Below are 24,471 nucleotides of genomic sequence, written 5' to 3'. Positions count from 1 at the left end.
TCCGCCTCCCTCTGCCTTCCAAATGCTGGGGTTAAAGGTGTGTGCCACCATGCCCGGCTTTTTTTTTTTTAAGTTTTTTTTTATTATATTTCTTTTTTTATTTTGTGTGTATGCATGTATTTATTGCCTGTATGTAGGTAAGTGCACCCATGTCCAGCAATGCCCAAGGAGGTCAGAAGAGGCTGTCGGATCCCCTGGGACTGGAGTTACAGACAGTTGTTAGCTGCCATGTGGGTGCTGAGATTCAAACCTGGGTCTTCTGCAAGAACAACCAGTGTTCTTAACCTCTGAGACATCTCTCCAGGCCCTAACTCTATTTTTAAATAGATACATTAATTTTGTGTGTGAGCACTGGTGCATGTGTGTGTGTGTGTGTACATGCATACATGCACGTGTGGAGGTCAGAAGACGTTGTTCATTGCTTTTTTTAAGACATGGTCTCTCGCTGACCTAAGCAGGCCAAGTAGGCTAGGCAGGCTGGCCCCAGGGATCTACTTTCTTATGGAATATGCTACTATGCCAGCTTTTTAATGTGGTTCAAGGGACTATGAACTCAGGTCCTCATGCTTTCCTGGTAAGCATTTCACTGACTAACAAGAACTGCTGTGTTTCTTTTGTTTTGAAGATAGGGCCTTGCTATGTAGCCCAGGCTGGTCTCAAATTCAAAATCCTATGTCCATTCCCTACACTTTCATTTTATATGATAAAATTATCCCAGGGGTTGCTGGGTGTGGTGGCACATATCTTTAATCCCAGCACTTGGGAGGCAGAGGCAGGTGGACCACTGTAAATTGAGGCCAGCCTGGCCTACAAACAAGTGCTAGGCCAGTCAGGGCTATATAGTGAGGCCTCTCTCAAAAAAAAAAAAAAATGTGGTAGTGCATGCCTTGCACTCAGGAGGCAGAGGCAGGCCTGTGAGTTTAAGGTTAGCCTAGTCTACGTGGCGAGTTCCAGGTCATCTGGGGCTACAGGGAGACCCTGTCTCAAAAATGCCAACAAAAAAAAAGAAAAGAAAGAAAAAGAAAGGCCAGCGTGGTGGCACATGCCTTTCATTCTCAGCACTCAGGAGGCAGAGGCAGATGGATCTCTGTGAGGAGGAGGCCAGCCTAGTCTACATTGTGAGTTCCAGGCCAGATGGGACAACAGGGAAACCGTGTCTCAAAAAGACAATAAATAATACTTATTTATCTCTGGGGATTGGAAAGGAGGTGACTTAAATGGCTTCAGAAGCTGCAGCATGCATGTATGTTCCCAGCTACTATCAGAAGCAGGAGAACAGTAGCGTCCAGGGCTCATGATCAGCCTAGGCAACACTGCAAAAGTCAGACCCTATCCACCCCTGAAAGCCAAACATGGAGCATACCTGTTACCCAAGCCCTTGAGCAGCAGAGGCAGAATGATTAAGAATCTGAGACCGGCCTAGGCTACAGAATGAGTCCTAACTCAAAATAACAAAAATAAGTTTAAGAAGCAAGCAAAAAGAAAGAAAATTGAAGTTGTTCAACTACCCAGTATAAGTACTTATGTACTAAGTTTCATGCTCATGGCTTGTGGGGAACTGTTTGCCTGCAGTGCTAGGGTGGGAGATGAACCCAAGATCTTCTTTATACATGTTAGGCAAGCACTTTAACACTGAGTCATAGCCAATATTTGTTACTTTGAATAAGGTCTCCACTTCCTGTCTCCCTGACTCATTCCCATGCTGGGATTATAGGCATGAGCCTTAAAAGACTTTTCTATATAAAAACCATAATCTTGTCATAGACACAAGCCTGTACTCCTAACTACTTGGAAGTCTGAGTCAGGAGGATCATGAGTTTAAGGACAACTCAGGCTACATACACTGTCTGCAGCCAGCCTGGCCTGCATATTAAGATCCTGTCTCAAAAAAAAAAAAAAAAAGAAGGAGGAAGCCTTTCATTCCAACACTCAGGAGGGGAGGATAGAGGCAGGCAGTTGTCTCTGAGTTCTTGGCCAGCCTGGTCAAGTTCTAGACCAGCTGGGGCTACAGGCAGACCCTGTCTCAAAAGAAGACAACACAAAGGGGGGGAGGTAAGCTGGAGAGATGGCTCAGCAGTTAAGAACACATTCTGCTTTTACAGAGGAGCAGAGTTCAGTTCCCAATACAACCACCTGAAACTCCAGCTCCAAGGGTATCCAACCCCTCTAGACTCTGAGGGTATTGCACTCACATGCACATACCCACAAAGAGACACAAAAATAATTAAAAATAATAATAATTAAGCATGGTGACATATGCCTTTAATCCCAGCACTTGGGAGGCAGAGAGAGGTAAGCTGAAGGCCAGCCTGATCTATATAGCAAGTTCCAGAACAGTCAAGGATATTCAGTGTGCCCCTGATTCTAATAATAATAATAATAATAATAATAATAATAATAAATCTCTTTAAAAATGAAACATTTTGTTTTTACACAGGATCTCATAGAGTCTAGGCAAGCCTCAATTCCCTCTGTAAGCAAAGATACGATTGAACTCTTAATCCTCTGCCTGCCAAGTGCTGGGATTACTGATATGTTTCACTAGGCCTAGCACTTTGCTATGTAAATAAAGACAAAACCTAGCTTTTTTTCATTTATTTTATTGCTTATTTTTTGGCTTTTAGAGTGCTAAGATTAAAAATATACACCATTATGCCAGCTGTGATTAAAGACACAAATTCAATCTTCTAAATTTAAAAAAATTATTTTATGCATATGAGTGTTTGCATGTAACTGCAGCACATGTGTGCAATGCTCATAGGCGGTCAAAAAAGGGCAATGGATCCCCTGGAAGTGAGTTACTGCAAGTAGTTAGCTGCCATGTGAGTGCTAGGAACTGAACCTAGGTTCTCTACAAAAATAGCCAGTGCTCTTAACTGCTGAGTCATCTCTTCAGCCCCCCAATTATCTTCTAGATAACCATTTGCTCCAAGGCAAATTCAAGGAATTAATGTGTTACTTTAAGCATTTACTATATGAATTTTCAATGGGCTGAGTCCACACAGTACAGGATATAGGGTCTTCTACTGTCCTATCTTTAGGTTACACACACACACACACACACACACACACACACACACACACACACACACAGGGCCTCCCTGTAGCCCCAGTTGTCCTGGAACTCACTATGTAAACCAGGCTGGCCTTGAACTCACAGACATCTGTCTGCCCCTGCCTCCCAGAGGAACTAAAGGCGTGGGCCACCATGTCTGGCTCTCTATTTATCCTATCAGTAAATGCAAAGATAATTCTCTACAGTAAGCAAGCTTTCCTAGTTGGAATGAATAGGAAAACACTGAACTTTATCACTAAAAATTAGTGATTAAAAAAAAAATCTAAGCTGGGAATAGAGGGTGCCTCTATAATCCCAGGACTCAGAAAGGCAGGAGAACCACCCATGAATTCCAAGCCAGCCTGTCTACAAAGTCAGTTCCAGACCAGCCAGATCTCATAGCAAAACCCTGTCTTCAAACAAAAACAACCAAATGCAAGGTGTGGTGACACACAAGCCTAGAATCCCAGCACTGGGTAGACAGAGGCAAGAGGATCAGGAGTTAGGTTGATTATGTAGTTGACAGACAGCCTAGACTACATGAACCCCTCCCCCGCAAAAAAAAATTAGAACAATTTTCTTTAAAAAAAATTTTTTTTGGTCTTTTTGAGACAGGGTCTCCCTGTAGCCCCAGCTGTCCTGGAACTCACTATGTAGACCAGCCTGGCCTTGACCTCACAGAGATCCACCTGCCTCTGCCTCCAAGTGCTGGAATTAAAGGCATTTGCCGCAACACCCAGAAATTTTCTTTAAATCTTAAAAACAGAGAAATTCACTCCATCCTTGTTCCAAAAGCAGCTGCAATACTGTTAGATACACTAAGTTCACCCTTCATCTAGAACACAAATTCTGCAAGAGAAGTGAGTCAATACAGGATTACTTGTAAATTTCCTTGTATGATGTAACCCCCTACAAATTAGGAAACAAAAGTAACCACCACATCTGAAGATAAGCATAGTCCCTTCTTTCTCCACCTAAAGCCACAATCTTTGATAGCTAAAATAAAGTGAGAAAACCAACCATGCTGATTCAAAACACCAAGGGAAAATTAAGATTAAATTAAAATTAAGGGAAATAATCCTTTCATAAAAAGGGTGCACTATACACTGCTCTTCCTGGGATACTGAGTCCCTGGTAGTGTCACCCTTTGATAAAACTACTGGGGAGCTGGGCATAGTTGATACACGCCTTTAATTCAGGAGGCAGAGGCATTTGGATCTCTGTGAGATCAAGGACAGCCGGTCTACATTGTGAGTTCCTTATTCTTGCAGGGGCTACAAGAATATTCTGTCTCAAAAAAGTTGAGGTGGGCTGGAGGGGAGCTAGAGAGATGGTTCAGTGGTTAAGAGCACTGTGGCTGCTCTCACAGAGGACCTGGGTTTGATGATTCCCAGCACTTATGTGGCATCTAACAACCATCTGTAACTCGTTTCAGGGGATCCAATGTAGTCTTCTGACCTGCCAGGCATTGCAGGACATGGATGCACTTACATACTTATAGGCAAAACACTCATAGACATAAAAATAATTTTTAAAAGCCTACTGGGTTCTAGTTCTTCAAATGTACTAGAAATTTCTAAAGGACTGCTTTTACATAAGTGTTTTGTCAACCCAGCCTGAGGTTAACCTCAGAGTCAGATGCTGTAACTCACTTCCCCAGGAGGTGTCTAATGGCCACTGCCACATCTGCCAGAAGGAGGAGGGATTTCATACTGAATGGCGTCTTCCCTGCTCATGAAGTCAACTTCAAGTTTCTAATGTTAGAAAGAAGCCACTTCTATTTAAATCAGAATGATGATCGCTCACACTTCTGTGATACTGAGCATTAAAGGCCCAGCCTAAAAGTGGATCTTACAGTTCCAGAGCCTTCAATACAGCAGGATGCAAAGTCACAGTCAGGAGAGAGGCCAGCTGTTCTTCAAACTACAACCTGCTACCCACTCTACCAAGAAGTCCAAAGAAGACCCATGGACACTTCCTCACCAAACTTCTCCATCAAAAAGTGTGTCCCGCCGGGCATGGTGGTGCACGCCTTTAATCCCAGCACTCGGGAGGCAGAGGTAGGCAGATCTCTGTGAGTTCAAGGCCAGCCTGGTCTAAATAGCGAGTTCCAGGTCAAAAGATCCAGGTTTGAGTTCCAGCACCCACATGGCAGCTAACAACCTTCCATAACTCCAGTTCCAGAGGATACAACACAGTCTTCTGACCTTCAAGTGTATTGCACAACACAGGTGCACTTGCATATGTGCAGGCAATACAGTAATACACATTAAAAATTTTTTGAATTCCAAATGAAACAAAAAAAATTCCTGAAATATTAGTTGCTTTCAATCTTCCACATTATATGACTAAATTCCATTTCTGAACTGAAACTGAGAGATGATTTGGTCATGTTTAACTGTGTAAGACAAATGGTAAAGACTTTTGAAATCAACTTGTATTTTTAAATGTCTTAATCTAGCAAATTCTGGAAGTTGCCAGAAATAAATGTATGTTATCACCTAGAATAGGGTAACTTCCTTACCTTAACCACATAAACACAACAATTTGGTCTCCGCGGTTCTGCATCACTAGATGAGTCCGCAGTTTCTGTTTTAGAGTAGTAAGGGTTTAAGGGGGCCTTGCTGCTAGATTCATGATGACATTTTCAAAACTTCATTTTTTTATGATTTTTGCAGTTCATACTTAATTTTTAAAATACTTAAATTGATAAAGAATACAATTACACCCCAATAACAATATGGTGGAGCTATTTAGTAACTCAAACACATTAATCATGTATGAATATTTCTTATATCCTGTGAATGAACTCAAAGCTAAAACAACACAAAATACACACAACAAGAAGAAAATACTGAAAAACTGAAACTTGGAGGAAGCTCCAAAGACAGCCTAAGAAAACAAGCATGACTGCTATTGTCTTGAAACAAGAGGTTTCAGCACGTACCTCAGAGACCCTGGGAGCCAGGGACAGTGGCTCACCCTTTCTGTGCCTGGGAGCCAGGCAGGAAAATGGTAGTCATTCCCTGGCCAGCCTCAGTTAGAGTAAGGCCCTGTCTCTAAAAAATAAAAAGGACCAGCAAGATGGCTTTGGGGGAGGGGCATGCCATGTAGGCACTTGCTGTCAGCCACCAAGCCTGAGGATATGAACTCCAGCTCCAGAGCCCACAGGGTAGAAGTCTGAGACCTGCCCCTCCCACAGGTCACCCTCCAGCTTTCACCATCCTGCCCCTCACAACCAAACCAGAGTTAAATGAACAAAAGTTAATGGACAGCTGAAGCTGGAGTACATCTCAGTTCTTCTGAGAGCAAAAATGCATAATTTTCCTATGAAAGAAAAGTGTGATCCTTCATGACAGAAAACAAAAGATTCAATAATGAATTATGGTTTACCTGTTCATACCCAGTGTAACAGAAAATGAAATGAGCAAAATGTCAGACATAAGAAGTTTAATACCCAGTAATTCAATGGTAACAAGCTTAGAATGCCCAGTTATAATTGCATAACTTTTTACTTTTTTTTTTTAAACAGGGTCTCTTGTAACCCAGGATGACCTTGAACTCCATCCAGATCCACCTGCCTGCACCATCCAAATGTTAGATTAAAGGCACAAGTACTGCCACATCCAGATTATTTCCTTTGGTAAATACTTACAAATAAACAAGTTGTTTTTGGTAGGTCCACCTTTCACCTGATGGGTTTATAAAAATAAGATCGTTCAGTCTAGGGTTGGAGAGATAGGCTCAGAGATTACGAGCACTGGCTATTCTTGTGAAAGACTGGGGTTTGGCTCCCAGCACCCACATGGTGGCTAACATCTATCCCTAACTCCAGTTCCAAGGGATCTGACATGCTCTTCTGAAGTCTGCAGGCACTGCATGCACAGGTACACTTACATACATGCAGGCAAACACTCATACACTTTTTTTTTTTTTGGTCTTTTTGAGACAGGGTCTCCCTGTAGCCTCAGATGGCCTGCAACTATGTGGTCCAGCCTGGCCTCACTCACAGTGCTGGGATTAAAGGCGGGCGCCACCTCGCCCGGCTAAAAAATTTTTTTGAATTGTAAAAGATTGCCGGGAGTGGTAGCACTTGGGAGGCAGAGGCAGGCAGATCTCTGTGAGTTCAAGGCCAGCCTGGTCTACATAGTAGTACCAGAGCATCCAGAGCACCTTATCAAGACCTTATCTCAAAAAGTCAAAAGTAGGAGCTGGGAAGGTAACTCAGTGGGCAAGGCACCTGCCCAGCATAAGAAAAACAAGCAAAAGCACTTATGCACTTATATCTCCCTTTCCTCAAGGTAGAACAGTAAACTAGTCACACTGGCTATGTGTGATAAACATCCCATGAGAAATCTGAGGCTAAAATGTGGTAGTTAATGCTGGCATTTCAAGCATTACTTGACCTTGTTGAGAGAAAATTATTGCTAAAACTGCAAGTAATAACGGAGTTACCCATTCCAAGACAGCCCCATAGAATAAAGCAAGAGTGAGGCAATGCACAGTTCACCCCTCAACCAAACACCTTAACCGGCTGAGGTCTTTAACACCAGCGCTCCCACTAGCCAGGAGTTAATGGTAAACATGTACCATGTCTATGCTGCGCGTGTCCAGCTGCTACTGAGGACAAGCCTATGAGCTTGACCACGCTTCAAAAGCCGCAAAGAGAAAGAGCCGTGATAAGGGCTGAGAAGGGGTGACAAGGGCTGCAGTGGGTTTCGGGCGGTGGAGCAGCGCACCTCTCGGCTGCACAGTTCCACACTTGGTTATTCCTGACCCAGGGGCGCGAATGTCACCGAGGCTGCACTGTGACAACACAGCATCTCACCATATGGGTGCCGCCGTATCCGAGGCCTCCCCAAGCCCAAGGTGGAGTCCCAGGGCCAGTTCGGCCGGAGCTCTGGGAGGCTGCAGGCCCTCCACCCCGTGCATCAGGCGGGCGGGGGTCCTGCTCTCCATGAGGTCGCCGGGGCGCGAGGGGACTGCGACACCCTCGGGGGACGAAGCCTCCCAGCGCCGCGCCCCGAGAGGAAAGGATGCAGCGCGCGGCCGCCGGTCATCCCAGCCACCTTTCCGACCCGCGTCCCGGGCCGTACCTGACCCTCAGCGCCCCCTCCGCCCAACCGCGCCGGCTGTCACCGTGGCGGCGTCCGGGTCTCGACACCAGTGACGCCTCATAAAAACAACCTGCTCCCGGGCGTCCGCTGCGGCTAAGCGGCGGCCGGCGCGGCGCCGCTGGGAATGTCGGGATTCGTAGTTCGACCCGTGCCTCCCGCCGGCCAGAGGCAGCAGAAAGAACTACGACTCCCGAAGACCTGCGCGGCCGGCCTCACGTAGGCTGCCGGAAGCTGGGCCGGGCGTCTGCGATCCCCACAACATCCGGGCTCGCCGCCAGTTGCCTTGGAGACGGGCTGCAGCTGTGGAAAGGACTCACGGTTTCCACCCACCGCATAACTCCCAGCGTCAGGCAGATGGTTTACACAACACGAACGGCCTGGCTTCATCCTCTTCGCTTCTTTAATCCGGTTCAGTGAAAAGGTTGCACACTGGGGCTTCAGGAAAGAAGAGCTTTTGCTGAAGAAACTAACAAAGATGGCGAGAGTGACCGACTGCAATTGGGTGGGTTTGGGCAAAGGGCTAGATGCTTTTGGATATTGGTATTCGGTAGTTTTTGAGTCTACTACTACCACCCACCCATATATAGGCAACCTCCGTGCTTTTTTTACATTTACAAATGTAAGTGCACGATCCTCTAATTAGAGCTTCGAAGGTGTATGGGGAGTAGTACCCCATACAAACTTCCTACCGGTAGTTTTGAACAGGACTCGTATTCCTCAGTTTTACTTTGCTTATTCTATTTTTGGTGGTCGGGTGGTTGGGATCTAACCCAAGGCTTGTGTGCATGGTAGGCAAACTACTTAGCTACACCCCCTTGCCCTAGTACCTTCAATTTAATGTCACATTCATTTATAGTATGTCTTGTCCAAAAGAGGATTGGAAGAGTGGGTATACTGTACTTATTCCAGTGGAAAGTTAAATTTTCTCTGCCCCCTAACTGGCTAATGAGCAAACAAAAAAGATCACTCAAAAAGTTGGTGGTGAACCTGAGCACATACAAAGGCTTGTTTCACAATTAGACTCAGTTTGTTTCGGTGGGGTAAGCAGGGATTGAACCTCAGGCTTCATGCATATTGGGAAAGCACTGCACCAAGGAGGTATATCCCCAAACCCCATGATTTGTTTTGGGTTTTTTGGGGTAAGAGACAGGGCTCTCCCTGTGTAGCCCAGCTGACCGTGATCATCTGGTCTCTACCTCACAAATGTTGGGATTACTGGCCTATGTCACTGTGTCTTGATGTTTTATTTTTAATTGTATAAAGTTTGAACTCCTCACTTTAAATTATCAGGTTTGAGCCGGGCGTGGTGGTGCACACCTTTAATCCCAGCACTCGGGAGGCAGAGGCAGGTGGATCTCTGTGAGTTCAAGGCCAGCCTGGTCCACATAGTTCCAGGACAGCTGGGGCTACAGGGAGACCCTGTCTCAAAAAGACCAAAACATAAAATAAAATTATCAGGTTTGAAGAGACTAAAATCCAAATAACAAGGCTGCTTTCACTGTGTAGGGTACAGTAATAGTTATTTTCAATTATAATGGAAATTTAAAAGATTTAAGAAGATACCAACTTTCCCAGATTTTGTAGTAGATTATTATACAAAGTTTATCAGCTGATTTGTATTCTGTTTGAAATGACTTTTTTTTTCTCCTCAGACAGGGTCTCCCTGTGTAGCCAAGGCTGGCATTATTTGCAGTTTTTGATTTGTTTGGTTGTTTGTGATAGGGTCTCCTGGATCTCAGGCTGGCATCTACCATGAGCTTCTTATCTTCCTGAGTGTGAGGTTAGAAGTGTAAAACACCATGCCCAATTAATGTGGTGCTGGAGATGGAACTCAAGTCCTTGTGCATGCTAGGGAAGCACTCTACCAACTAAACCTCATTCTCACACCTAAATTTGCAATTGCAACTTAACATTCTGAAACTAAATTTTACTGAGACACTAAAATAACTGGAAATCAGAGAGCTAGGCTATGCTAACAAGAACCTGGCTAGCAGGGCACAGTGGCATACACATATTAACCCAGCACTAGTGCAGGAGCCTCTAGGATTAGAATTTCTGCAGGAGGGGCTAGAGAGAAGGCTCAGCGGTTAAGAGCACTGACTGCTCTTGCAGAGGACCCAGGTTCAATTCCCAGCACCCACATGGCGGCTACTAAGTGTCCTTAACTCCAGTTCCACGGGAATCTAACGCCTGACCTCCACGGCATTGCACGACATGGGTGCACTCACATACATGCAGGCAATACACTCATACACATAAAATTTTTTTAAAAAGAATTTCTGCAGGAAATTGCATGCTAGGAGGGGGTAGTGATGGTGGTATGGTGGTCTATACAGGCTACCCATGTGGAGTGGGACCAGAGGAGGAACACATTTCTCCCTTAAGAAACACTTGCCTCTGAGTTGATAACTTGGGCTGATAACTAAATGTACACAAGCACATCTCCTGAGTTCTGTATTTAGAAAGGAGGGAGGTGGGAGAGAAATAAATAGAAGAAAACAAAACAAGCATTATCAGATTGAAAACAACTTTTTAAATATTTTATTTATATATATATATATATTTATTTTATGTGTATTCATGTATTGCCTGCATGTAGGTAAATGCACCCATGTCGTGCAATGCCCACAGAGGTCAGAAGAGGCTGTAGGGTCTCCTGGGACTAGAGTTACCAACAGTTATTAGCTGCCATTTGGGTGCTGGGATTCGAACCCAGGTCTTCTGCAAGAACAACCAGTGTTTTTAACCACTGAGCCATCTCTCCAACCCCCCTGAAAACAGCTTTTTAAGAAAGGATGTCACATTGCCAGGCACACACCTTTAATCCCAGCGCTGGAGCAGCTGAGGCAAGCAGATCTCTTTGAGTTCAAGGCCATCCTGGTCTACATAGTGAGTTCCATGCCAGCCCCACTACAAGGAGAACTTGTCTCTAAAAGACCCACCCAAAAGGGGGGGAGGTGTCACTCTAGTTCAAGCTGCCACCTTGAGCTCCCAACAACCGAGCTTCCTCAGCCTTTCTAGAGATCGGATTACATGTGGGTGCTAACACCTTGCTGTGGATTGAATTTTCAAAGGCAGTCAAGTGACAAAGATCTGACAACAGTATGTAAAGTAGTACTTTGTTAGCAGAGCAGGATCTGGCAGCTGACCCTAGGGCTGGCATCCTGAGCAGATTTGTGGGGACCCTGTTACTGCCTGTGATCACTTTAGGGAATGAAGGAACACGAAAGACTTATGGAGGGAAAAGAGCCAGGGACAATAAGCAACAAAGCTACTTTTTCTTGGGCTGATGCACAGCAAAAGGACCTTGACCTTGTGGGGTAGTTATAGTCTATATTGTTCTTTTTTTTTTTTTTTTCTGATACTGGCAATTGAATGCAAGGGCTATACCACAGAACCATATTGCCAGCACCTTGTTTTGTTTTGGAAACTGGCTTTCTTATAGACCTTGCTGAACTTGAACACCAGAAGTAGCTAAGGATGACCTTGAACTACTAATCCTCCTGCCTCCACCTCCCAAGTGCTGGATTTACAGGGTGAGGCACCCTGAAACCAGTTGTTGCAACATAGCCCAGGCTAGTCTAGAACTCCCTATGTAGGCCAGGCTGCCCTAAAACTTGAGAGCTCATCCTGGCTAACTCCCAAATGCTGGGTGACAAAATGTGTGCCACCACACCTGACCCTGCCTTATGATTATTAATAAGGCAAAGCAGCCAGGTATGGTAGCTAACACCTATATCCCAGCACTTGGGAGGTATAGCCCACTACACCAGCTTCAGGTATTATTTTATAATATCCTTGGCTTTAAGACTTTAGAAGCAGAGATCCTAAATTTAACAATGCATTCCAAAGCAGGGCATGGTGGAACATGCCTTTAACCCCAGCACTCGGGAGGCAGGGACAGAATGAGATCCTGGCAGGCCTGGCCTATAGAAAGGAAACAAGATGGAGTCTTGTTGCCAGCAACAGCTAAGAGAGGGCTCCAGAGAGAGCACTTTGTGTTCCTTACAGATTGGGGGAGGCCAAGATTCTTGACTGCTGCAACAAAAGAACTCCAGGAGTTGTGTATAAAGCAAAGCTGGGGGTTATTAGGAAACAAATATAGGTGAAGCCTTCTAGGAGAAGGGGAGAGACATGTAAGAGGACAGTAGTAGACAACCTAGAGTGGGCAGAGCCTCTCAAACAGCTCCATTTAAATACTTATAGCCCTATCTGATTTGGGTGACTTTTTTTTTTTCTTGTCTTTTTGAGACAGGGTCTCCCTGTAGCCCCAGCTGGCCTGGAACTTGCTATGTAGAGGATTAATGTTTTGAGTATGAAGCTAAGTGTGAATAGTTCCCCGCCTTTTTTTTTAATTAGGCAGGAGAAGTAGATTGAAGCCTGTTGTTTTGGGTGTTTAGATCAGGCTGGCTTCAAACTCACAGAGATCGGAGTGCCCCTGCCTCCCAAGTGCTGGGCTTAAAGGCTTTGGTGGCTTCTTAAGTTGCATTGTTCAGTGAATTTAAAAGAGTAAGTTTAGCCCGGTTTGGTAGTGGTTCATGCCAGAATCCTAATGTTTGGAAGGTTGAAGATGGGGAAGGTCAGGAGTTAAAGGCCATCTTCATCTACATAGCATGTTCCAGGCCAGCCTGGGCTACATGAGACCTTGTCTCAAAACAACACAAAGCCAAGAAAATACAATATGAAAGTGGAGGGGTAATGGGGAGATGTTTAATCTATTCCTATATAACAGGGTGATTTTTATGTGACTTCTAGGATAAGAAAAGTACTTTGGCTTCAAATTCAGACACAGAAACGAAACCTGAACCACCGCCTCCCTGTGTGAACCCTGGGAACCCTGTGTTTTCCTGTATGTTGGACCCCAAGACACTCTGCACAGCCACCTCACTATCAGAACCACAGATGATTATGTACAAAACCAGTTCAGGTTATTACGGAGCCTTTAGGCCTGCACCCCACTTCTTTCCCTGTAACTACACTCCAAAGGAGCAGGTGTTTTCTAGTTACATCAGAGCAACTGGGTTTTACCAAAACAGCAGTCTAAATACAGCACCTGACAGGACCAGAACTGTTGATTTTCCTAATTTCCAGCACACTCTGTGAAAACGCATCCTTCTGACAATTCAATCTTAATCTAAGACTAGAATTCCTCCTTTAGAACATGGAAAAATTTAAATAAATTTTTTAAAAGATGTGAATACATATTTTTTAAATACTTTTAAGAAATAAAACATTTTAATTAATAAGAGTGACTTCATTTATTTACACAGAGGAGCTCACTGTGTAGCCCAGGCTAGCCTAGAACCCCTTATGTTTCCAGGCTAGTCTAGAACTCAATCCTTCCACCTTAGCCTCCACATGTAAACCTGACCACACTGTCACACAAACAAATATGTTTTCAGGGATGGAGAGATAGCTCAGCAGTCAAGAACACTTATTACTCTTACAAAAACTGGAGTTTAATCCCTAGCACTCACTTCAGGAGGCTAACAGCCACCTGTAACTCCAGCTCCCTAGGGGTCCTATGTCTCAGCTCTGAAGACAACTCACATGAACATACCCCCACACTGATACACATGCATGCACATAATTAAAAATAAGAAATCTTGGGGCTGCAGAGATGACTTGGTGGTTAAAAGCACTGACTGCTCTTACAAAGGACCCAGGTTCAGTTCCCAACATGCACATGGCAGCTAACAACCATACTCAAATTCCAGAGGATCCACCTCTTCTGGCCTCCAAGGACTTTGCATACATATGGGCACTTTCATTCAGGCAAAACACTTAAATAAAAATAGATCTTTTTTAAAAAATCTCTTTAAGAAATGTGTTCAGGTGGGGCATGATGGCTCACATCTTAGCAGGGAGGCAGAGGCAGGCAGATTTCTGTGAGTTCCAGGCTAGGCATGGCAAGGCATACCTATGACTGCAAGCAGTTGGCACACAGGCATGAACATCAAGAGTTCAGAACCAACCAGGGCTACATAGTAAAACTCTCTTTAAAACAATAAAAGCAAGCCAGGAGTGGTGGCACATGCCTTTAGTCCCAGCACTTGGGAGGCAGAGGCAGGCAGATCTCTGTGAGTTCAAAGCCAGCCTGGTCTACATAGTGAGTTCCAGGCTACCTGGGGCTACTGGGAGACCCTGTCTCAAAAAAAAAAAAAAAGCAATGGGGCTGGAGAGATGGCTCGGTGGTTAAGAGCACTGGCTGCTCTTGCAGAGGACCTGGGTTTGAATCCCAGCACCCACATGGTGGTTAACAACTGTCCATAAATCCAGTTCCAGGGGATTTGACACCCTCTTCCAACCTCCTAGGGCATTGCATGACATGGGTGCACCTACCTACATGCAGAAAAAACACGTACATAAAATAATATTAATAAAAAGCCAGGCATGGTGACACATGTCTTTAATCCCAGCACTGGGGAGGCAGAAGCAGTAGGATCTCTGTAAATTCAAAGCCAGCCTGGTCTACATAGTAAGTTCCAGGCCAGCTGGAACTACAGGGAAACCTTGTCTCAAAAAGGCTGGGAAAACAAAGCAAAAAAACACAAGGTATTCCATTTTGCTCTACAATAAACTCATCTCTACACTAATAAATAAAATACACACACAGTCAGGCCTGGTGGCACAGGTTTATAGTAACAACTACTCAGGAAACTTGAGGCAAGAAAACAACAAGTTCAAGGTCAGCCTGGTCAACTCAGACCTTATCTCTGAAGATCCCAGAAAAAAAGTCACACCTATGTTAAAGACTTTAAAAGGTTGATTGGCTGATTAGAAGAGTTGGTGATTACGGAAGGTTGGAATGTTACAGATCCAACAAAATTATCTTTGGGGCTATCTTTAGTCCCCTTAATAGTCATCTATCTGGCTTCTTTTTAGGTTTTGGTTTTTGGAGACAGGGTCTTACCTCTTAGTCCTGGGCAGCCTGAAACATGTTATGTATACCAGGTTGGTCTGGCACTTACAGAGATCTGCCTGCCTCTTCCAGTGCTGGGATTAAAGGCAAGGACCACGACCCCCAGGCCCCCATCCCACTTCTATATCAGACTTGACATCCTTGTGACACTCAAGTAAAACCTTTGGAATTTATTAACTTAGCAGACTGCTAGCTTCCACCAACATGAAAGCTAGCAATGTCTTAGATAGCATTTGAGCCCATAGCAGAGTTTTCCTGGCTGTACTATAACCTATGAAGTGCTGTTCCCACTAATGTATTTGTAAAATGCCTTGATTTATGACTTTCTTTTGTTCTGTAACTATAAAAACTAATGAAACTTTTTTTTTTTTTTGGTCTTTTTTGAGACAGGGTCTCCCTGTAGCCCCAGCTGTCCTGGAACTCACTATGTAGACCAGGCTGGCCCTGAACTCACAGAGATCCACCTGCCTCTGCCTCCCGAGTGCTGGGACTAAAGGCGTGTGCAACCATGCCTGGCTATGAAACTATTTTTTTTTTACACTGTCATTATGGAAATCTTGAATCTTTGTTCTTGGGTTATTATCTTTGGCTCAGGAATAACAAACTGTCTCAGGCTAGGGATATGGCTCAGTTGGTGGAGTGCTTGGGTAGCATGCATGAAGTACATGTACCCATTAGGCTACAAAAGTCTTTGATGATAGAAAGTAAGTGTATTTATTAAGACAAAAGAACACAGAAGCTGGACTTAGTGGCTCACATAACCCAGCAGTCAGGAGATTGAAGCAAGACTATAATGAATTTGAGGCCAGCATGGGCCACCCAGAGCTACATAGTAAGACTCACAATCCTAGTACTTGGAATGTAAGAGGATCTGAAGTTCAAGGTCATCTTCTATACAGTGAATTTGAGGTCAGCCTGTGTCACATGAGATCTGTCATGGAAAAAAAAAATCTGTTTCTAGGAAAGCAAAGGACTGAGCTGTGTGAAGTCATATGGGGAGCTATGGCATGGACTGAGAGGGAACAGGATGCTCTCTAGTAGAGGCCTTTGTGACAAGAAGAGCCTCAAAGAGATGGTGGAGAAGAGAACTGTGGGACAGGGTTAAAGGAGAAATGGCTTTTGAGGCGTTTGGGTGTACAACAGAGATAAGGGGCAACAGCAACATTGTTTTTTGTTTTGTTTTGTTTTTGTTTTTGTTTTTTTGGTCTTTTTGAGACAGGGTCTTCCTGTAGCCCCAGCTGTCCTGGAACTCACTATGTAGACCAGGCTGGCCTTGAACTCACAGAGATCCTCCTGCCTCTGCCTCCCAAGTGCTGGGACTAAAGGCGTGTGCCACCATGCCCGCCTATTTGTTTGTTTTAAAACAGAGCATTAGCTGGATGTTGTCGTATCCACCTTTAATCCTGGCACTTGGGAGGGAGAGGCAGGTGGAACTCGGTGCGTTCAAGGGCAGCATGGTCTACACAGTCAGTTCTAAGCCAGCAGGGGCTACACAGTGAGACCCAGTATTAAAAGGAACAAACAACAGAGGGGCTGCTGAGATGGTTTAGTGGGTAAAGTGATGGCTGCACAAATGTGAGGACCTGAGTTTGGGTCACCAGCACCCATGTAAAAACCAAATATGGCAGCAGAGGTCTGTAACCCCAGCCTGAAGCACCCCACCCCATGGGGGGCAGAGACAGCTGAATCCACAGAGTTCCGTGGCTATTCTAGCCAGATCAGTGAGCTCCAGGTTCAATGAAGAGATCATCTCAAAAAATAAGATGGAAACTATCAAAGAAAATACAAAACATCTGGCCTTTACATGCACATGTATACACATACTACATGCACACACATACATACACATGTACTACACGCACACACACAAAAAAATACAAAACAAAGAAAAATATAGCCATCATCTCCAAAGTTACTTTCTTTATGAGACAAGGGAGATAGAATAAAATCACAATGACAGGTTAACATCATGTAACTATATAAGGATTAAGTCGGGATGAGGCTGTGACTCAGCAGCAGGATGCTTCCCTCAAACCCATGAGGACCTTGGCTTGATTCTTTGCACTGCTAGCCCATTCCCAACCCCTCACCACAAAAAAAAAAAAAAAAAAAAAAAAAAAAGCAAAACAACAATAAAAAACAAAAAAAAACCTCCTTAGCTAAAAAGATTAAAAGTAGAGGAAATCCCCTATTATGTAGACTGAAAGAGTCACTAGAGGAACCCCCCACCCCCACCTCCCCACCCCCCACTTCTCTTTCTCTCCTTTGAGATTTGAGACAGGGTCTTGCTATGCAGCTCAGGCTTTCCTGGACTCATGGCACTCCTCCTGCCTCAATCTCCTGAGTGGTAAGATTCCAAGTGTTTACTACCACACCCAGCTCTTGTATCTGGGGCCCACGATGGTCCAAACAATATTCTGTAATTTTTTTTTCTTTTGGAACTTAAATTGATTAAAGAAAAGTAAGAAAGACAGGCCAGCCGGGGCTACAGGGAGACCCTGTCTCAAAAAGACCAAAAAATAATAAAGAACTCCTGAGTGTGGGAGGGACTCTAAGAGAGCAATCCCCTCCTGAATTTTTTTAATTTTTAAAAAATTATTATTTTATGTGTATGTGTGTATTGCCTGCATGTATGTAAGTACACCCATGTTGTGCAATACCTGAGGAAGACAGAAGAAGATGTCGGTTTGCCTGAAACTGGAGTTATGGACAGTTGTTAGCCGCCATGTGGGTGCTGGGATTCAAACCCAAGTCTTCTGCAAGAACAGTCAGTGTTCTTAGCCAATGAGCCATCTCTCCAGCCCCGAAATTCTGAAATTCTTTTATTTAATTATTCTTTTATTTTACTTTTATGTGTAGGAGTGTTTTGCCTGCATGTATGTAAGTGCTCCACATACATACAATGCCTATGGTGTCCAGAAGAGGGTGTCAGATCCCCTGGAACTGCAGTTACCAACAGTTGTTAGCTGCTGTGTGAGTGGTAAGAACCAAACCAGGGTCCTCTGCAAGTGCAGCCAGTACTCTTAACCACTGAGCCATCTTTCCAGCCCTGAATTTTGTTTTTTAACTGTAACTAAAATTCAAATAAAGGCTTTCAAAGTAATATGGGTTTTGTTGTTGGTTTCTACACATCTTTTTGAGACAAGGTTTCACTATGCAGACCAGGCATTCCTGGAACCCTTCATTCCTCTGCTCAGGGGCTATGGTGCTCGGATTTTGGATGTGCTACACGATGCCACACCCCAGCAAATCCAACAACAAACAACGGGCAGTAGAAAGAGAAAATCTGGTCTGTGTATCTATAGACTGACTAAAAATTATCACTATTCATTACCGCAAAGTCAGTCATTCAGACAATTAAATATATTAATAAAATCTATCAGTAAGTATCCTGGACATCACACCAATACCAATTCTGTTATGAAAGCAAGTACAGTTCATTAACAGCAACAACAAAGTGTATGTTACAAGCTAATAAGAGTTCAAACAGACTGCTCTTATTTTGGAAATGACTCACCAAGCACTTCGTTTTCTAAAGTTTCATAGGATTTTGCTCTCTACAGAGCTAGGGCCCTAAACAATGGTTCTACACAGTTGACCACAGTGTGTACAAAGATTCCTAACATCTGCAGTTATTTTTGAGAAACTTAAAACAATACCTGGTACTATACCTAGCTGTCTCTAGTACTCATGAAGACTTTAATTCTGTTCCTTGAATTATATCCCGAATCTTCTCAGCATCATTTTGTACAACTGTGTTGGATGGATCAATCTTAAGTGCAGCTTCATAATCTTGCAAGCCTGTATTTATATAGCAGTGATGATCAATAAAGTATTCCATAAATACCTGGCTTATCTATACAACAGTTTGGATTTTTTTTTTTTTTTAAACAGGAAGACAGGGTCTCCAGTAGCCCAGGTAGGCCCTGAACTTCAGAGGTAGCTAAAAATGACCTTGAACCTCTGTTCTCCTGCCTGTACCTCCTATGTTGGGATACAGGTATATACCTACCACACCCAGTGTGTGTGGTCCTGGAGATCTAACACAGGACTGTGTGCATGCAAAGCGTTCACTCTACTGACCAAGCTATATCCTACCCACCTCCACCCCTTGGTCAATCTCTTACCTTCTACATACAACTCTAGTTGACAGAATGCTGTGCCCCGTCGGATATGTGCCTTCATTCTTGCATTAGCATTGTCTGCAACAGGTGGTGTCAATAATTCCAGTGCCTTTCAAAAAATACACATAATTAGGGGCTGGTACAAATGGCTCACTGGGTAAAATGCAAACATGGAGACCTGTTTCTGTTTTTTGTTTTTCTTGTTTTGGAGGGTTGACAGAATGCTGTGCCCCATCAGATATGTGCCTTCATTCTTGCATTAGCATTGTCTGCAACAGGTGGTGTCAATAATTCCAGTGCCTTTCAAAAAATACACATAATTAGGGGCTGGTACAAATGGCTCACTCTTTTTTTTTTTTTTTTTTGATATAGAGTCTCTCTGAAGTCCCACCTGGCCTACAACTTGAACTTGATTCACAGACATCTCCTTCCTTTAAGTGCTGGGATTAAAGGCATGTGCCACCATGCTGGGCTCTGAAGACTATTTTTGATCCTCAGCACCCATGTAAAAAGCCGGGCATGGTGCAACATGCTTATAGTCCAGCACTGAGGAAGAAGAGGCAGTAGGATCCCTGGGGATCTAGCCAGCCAGCCTAGCCAAATCAATGAGTGTGTAGTTGCAGTGAGAGACCCTGCTTCAAAAAAACAAAGTGGACAGTGCCTGAAGAGCAACACCAAGGTTGACCTCTGGCCTCTGGTGAGTGTGTGTGTGTGTTAAATGTGCACATGAACATGCATACACATGCATACACACAGAACAGAAAACCTCAGACATGTAGTGACTAGACAATGTTTAATAGAAATGAAAAAAGAGTCTAAAATAACAGATGGCATGGTGGTAAAATAGGATAGTACGTGTAACTGTCAAGAAAGATGTGAACCATCAAAATTTATTTATTTATTTATTTAAAGCCAGGATCTCCCTGTAGCCCCAGCTGTCCTGGAACTCACTATGTAGACTAGGCTGGCCTTGAACTCAGAGATCTTCCTGCCTCTGCCTTCTGAGTGCTGGGATTAAAGGCATGTGCCACCACGCCCAGCTATTTTATTTTTATTTATTTATTTATTGAGACGGTCTCCCTGGAGACCCAGTTGGCCTGGAACTCTCTATGTAGACCAAGCTGGCCTCAAACTCAGAGATCCACCTGCCTGTGCTTCCCGAGTGCTGGGATTAAAGGCATGGGCATGCCTAGCTTATTCTAGTATTTTTATGTGCATACATGTGCATGAGTTTATGTGCACCATATGTGTGCAGGATCCCACAAAGCAAACGAGGGCATCAGATCCCCTGGAATTGGAGTTAAAAACAGTTGTGAGCTACCATGTGAGTGCTGGAAACTAAACCCCAACAAGTGCTCTTAATTGCTGAGCCATTTCTCCAGTCCTGAAAATTTTAAATTCTCACTTTAAAACAAATCTTGGCCAGGTGTGGCCAGTCCCAGTTAGCCTGGAACTCTCTATGTAGGCTAGGCTGGCCCTCTGTCCCCCAGAGATCCTCCTGACTCTGCCTCCTGGGTGCTGGAACCCAGCCCAAGAGAGAATCTCACTTTGTAACCTTGCCTGACCTAAAACTTGCTGTGTACCCAAGGCTGGCTTTGAACTCAGTGATCCTCTGCCCTAGAGTTTCTTGAGTCCTGGGCTTATAGGAATGAGCCATAATACCTAGCTCCAGAGGATATTTTTTTAATTAAAAAAATGTTTATTTTAGGGAAGGGTATGGTAGCACATGCCTTTACTCCCAACACTGGGGAGGCATAGGCAGACAGATCTCTGTGAGTTCAAGGCCATCCTGGTCTACATAGTAAGTTCTAGGCCAGCTAGGGCTGCAGGAAGACTCTGTCTTAAAAAGACCAAAAACAAAAAAAAATCTTTTTATTTTATGTGTGTTTTACCTGCATATATGTAAGTATACCACATGCATGCAATGTCTGTAGAGGTCAGAAAAGGACATCAGATTCCCTGGAACTAGAGTTACAGATTGCTGTTAGCCTCCATGTGGGTGCTGAGAACCAAACCTGGGTCCTCTGCAAGACCAGGCTCTTAACTACTGAGCCATCCCTCTAGCCCAAGGATAATTATTTGTTTGTGGTTTTAAAAATATTTATTATTTTTATTTTCTGTATATGAGTGTATTGCCTGCATATGTGTAAGTGCACCCATGTCATGCAGTGCCCTCAGAGGTCAGAAGAAGGCATAAGATCCTCTGGAACTAGAGTAACAGATGGTTGTTAGCTGCCATGTGGGTGCTGGGAACCAAACCCAGGTCCTCTGCAAGAACAGTCAGTGCTCTTAATTGCTGAGCCATCTCTCCAGCCTAAAGATAATAATTGTTTGAGGTTTTTTGTTTGGTTTTTCTTTTGAGACAGGGTCTTCCTGTAGCCCCAGCTAACCTGGAAGTCACTATGTAGACTAGGCTGGCCTCAATCTCACAGAGATCTGCCTCCCTCTGCCTCTAGAGTACTAGGATTAGAGGAGTGCATCACCATACCCAGCCCCAAGAACAATGGTTTTAAAGCATCATATTAATATTTTAAAAATTGCATATCTACATACACAGAGAGACATGCACATACCTTAGAAGAATCTTCAATGGCCTTGTGCAAGTTCTTTAGTTTTAGGTGACAAGCAGCCCGATTCAAATACAATAATGGAATCTTGTTACTTAATCTTATGGCTAAATTGTATGCATTAACTGCTGCCAAATAGTTTTCTGTTGCAAACAATTTGCTGATGAGACAAAAAAAAAAAGAAAGAAAAAAGAAAAAAGGAAAAAGCAATTTAACACTGAAATAGACAGAGACTAATCATTATTCCTGTTTGGCAGCTGGATGGCCTACCTGCTAGATTCCCTTTTGGGTGAAGACTGTGGTTACACAGGTTCCCATTCTCCACAAATACCAAGTGTGTGCTTGAACAGGATGGACCCCTTTCCCCAAGGTAGCCATCAATATTTTAACCCAACATGCATGTTGCCATGGGTTGCTACAGCAGTTCATTTCGGGATGGGGTTAAGGCAGAGACTGGTCTGGATGAAGCCAGTTACTTTGGTTTCAAAGTTGGGAGAATAAAAAGTTGGGAAAAACGTCTCCCTCTGCTGGATATAAATGAAGAAAGCACTCTGCCCAAACGCTGTTCATTGTCAGTGCTGTGAGAGAAACCAGAATTTGAAAAAACTAATGCAGTGGAAACAGGAAAGATAATGAAACAGAAGGAAATCACATCCTCGACTCAGAGAAGCTGCTACAAGCTTTACACCAAGTGCAAAATGCTTTTAGTATTTGGTATTTTGGGGGTTTTTTTTGTTTGTTTGTTTTGTTTTGGTTTTTTTTTTTGGTCTTCTTGAAACAGGGTTTCTAGCTGGCCTGGAACTCACTGTGTAGACCAGGCTGGCCTTGAACTTGCAGAGATTTGCCTGCCTCTGCCTCCCAAGTGCTGGGACTATAGGCATGCACCACCATGCCCAGCTGCCAATAACATTTTTTAAAACATAAAGCCAGTATCAAGGCACCTGGAGGTACAGACCTGTAATCACAGCTGCTTAGGAAACTGGGGTGGGCAGGTTAAGAGGTCAAGGTCCAAATGGGCCACACATTAGTTAGTTCAAGGCCAGCTTGAGCAACTTTCAAAATAAAAGAGCAATAGTTGTAATCTTATCACTTGAGAGATGGAGAATGGAGGATCAGGAATTCAAGGTCATTTTTGGCTACATAGAAAATTCAAGGCCAGCCTGTGCCAGGTGAGACTATACGTCAAAACAAACAAACAAACAAATGGGAAAAGAGGGCTGGGGGATATACCTCAAAGTTAAAGCACTTGCCTAGCATTAGAAAGGCCCTTGATCCAATCTCCAGTACTAAAATAGATAGAGCTGAGTATGGTAGCACATATCTTTAACCCAGCACTTCAAAGATGGAGGCAGGTGTATCTCTGTGAGTTCAAGGCCAGCCTGGTCTACATTGCAAATTCCAGGCCAGCTGAGGCTACAGGGAGACACTGTCAAAAAAGGAGGAGGGGGGATAAAGCAAGCCAGCGAGCATGAGTGTGCCTTAGTGAAGTAACACCTACTCCTACAATTTAGCATTCAGAATGGAGAAGCACACTGCTAGTATAAAAATAACGAGTTGTAGCAGGGGTAGTGAACACCTGCAATCCCAGTGCTAGGGAGGGAGAAACAGGAGAATCACCATACATTCAAGGCCAGCCTAGTCCATGGAACAGCTAGTTCCAGGCCAGCCAGGGCTACATAGTGAGACCCTGCCCTTCCTCTCCACCTAAAAAACAAAAAGACAAATTAGGCCATAGTGCATACTGTCTTTTTCCTTATATTGCTCCAGAGAAAAAAGAACCCATCCCATGTGACATATGCAGTTATGCACCACATAAAGACGTTTTAGTTAACAATGAATATACATATAATGCTGGACCCAAAAGATTATGTCACCTACTGATATCACAGCCATCTTCATTTGTACTCTATGGCCTTCAAAGATAAAAATCACCTAGTGCCATCTTTCTTAGACCATACCAGTAGAGAGAAGCTTATCACTGTATAGATGTATAGAAAGAGACAGACTCTGAGAGACTAGCTCATGCAGCTATGGAGGCTGAGAAGTGTTAGATCTGCCATCTGCACACTGGGTACCAAGAAAGCTGATGATATAGTTCTAATCCAAGCCCCAAAGCTCAGAACTAGGGGAATCAATGGTTTAAGTACATCCCCAGCGTGAAGACTTGAGAGCCAGGAGAATTAATGCCCCAGCTCTAGAGAGTTCTGTTTTGTATACTAACAAAAAACTAATCATAGAAACAAACTACCCATACAATGTGGAGTTCGTGCCTATAATACCAGCACTTGGGAGGCAGAGGGATCTCTGGGAGTTCAAGGCCAGTCTGGTCTACATGGTGAGTGCCAGGTCTGCCAGGGCTACATAGTGAAACCCTGGTTAACAAAAAAAAAGAGAGAGTGGATTTTCCCTTCCCTTTGCCTTTTGTTAACAGACACTAACTGCAGCAGAATATTATAAGCAGTAAATAGAAGCAACAGAAAATCGTATTTGCCTTTGAGAGGTCATCTTTAACATGGATTATAATATCCTTCAATTAGGAGAGTTAGTAGCATCAGGAAACTTTCCTATCTCCACAAACCAAGTCTGTTTAAATACAGTGGCAAAGGTAGATCGCAGACCTGTCCTGCAAGCACACAGGTCTGAGGGTTAAAAGACAAATTTGAGACTAAGAATGGTGGTTCATGCC

At 43.9% G+C, this 24,471-nt stretch overlaps 3 protein-coding genes across 9 annotated transcripts in view; 1 reads left to right on the top strand and 2 right to left on the bottom strand.

The window, feature by feature from the left end:
* The window catches only part of Ccpg1 (cell cycle progression 1), a 35,891-nt gene extending 27,606 nt beyond the window's left edge, over window positions 1-8,285 (bottom strand). For 2 of the 5 annotated variants that reach the window (XM_008847744.3, XM_008847768.3), the window contains exon 1: window positions 8,152-8,285. The gene's annotated coding sequence lies outside the window, so the exon portion shown is untranslated. Of the gene's footprint in view, window positions 1-7,883; window positions 8,090-8,151 lie in introns of those variants that run through there. The other 3 variants (XM_029570790.1, XM_029570794.1, XM_029570789.1) reach the window with 3 other exon arrangements.
* Window positions 8,286-8,447: 162 nt separating this feature from the next.
* Window positions 8,448-13,386, top strand: CUNH15orf65 (chromosome unknown C15orf65 homolog). Its single transcript, XM_008847719.3, has 2 exons — window positions 8,448-8,674; window positions 12,928-13,386. The coding sequence occupies exons 1-2, from the start codon at window positions 8,648-8,650 to the stop codon at window positions 13,273-13,275; spliced, it is 375 nt and encodes a 124-aa protein (XP_008845941.1). The 5' UTR covers window positions 8,448-8,647; the 3' UTR covers window positions 13,276-13,386.
* Window positions 13,387-18,078: 4,692 nt separating this feature from the next.
* Dnaaf4 (dynein axonemal assembly factor 4) overlaps window positions 18,079-24,471 on the bottom strand; it is a 20,009-nt gene continuing 13,616 nt past the window's right edge. Inside the window, exons 7-9 of one of the 3 annotated variants that reach the window (XM_008847684.3) lie at window positions 21,792-21,945; window positions 19,222-19,327; window positions 18,079-18,895 (exon numbers count right to left, since the gene is read on the bottom strand). In XM_008847684.3, coding sequence (XP_008845906.2) covers window positions 18,783-18,895; window positions 19,222-19,327; window positions 21,792-21,945 — 373 coding nt within the window. In that variant the 3' untranslated portion in view covers window positions 18,079-18,782. Of the gene's footprint in view, window positions 18,896-19,221; window positions 19,519-21,791; window positions 21,946-24,471 lie in introns of all 3 variants that reach the window. The other 2 variants (XR_003851846.1, XM_008847693.3) reach the window with 2 other exon arrangements.

This window comes from Nannospalax galili, unplaced genomic scaffold (assembly GCF_000622305.1).
Source record: "Nannospalax galili isolate Female #2095 unplaced genomic scaffold, S.galili_v1.0 scaffold611, whole genome shotgun sequence".
NCBI lineage: Eukaryota > Metazoa > Chordata > Mammalia > Rodentia > Spalacidae > Nannospalax > Nannospalax galili.
This window is presented reverse-complemented; position numbering and strand designations above follow the sequence as displayed.

Coding starts and splice junctions, on each gene's coding strand:
- CUNH15orf65 (XM_008847719.3), top strand. CDS start 8,648: ATGGCGAGAGTGACCGACTGCAATTGG. Junction 8,675..12,927: donor GAGTGACCGACTGCAATTGG/GTGGGTTTGGGC, acceptor TGTGACTTCTAG/GATAAGAAAAGTACTTTGGC.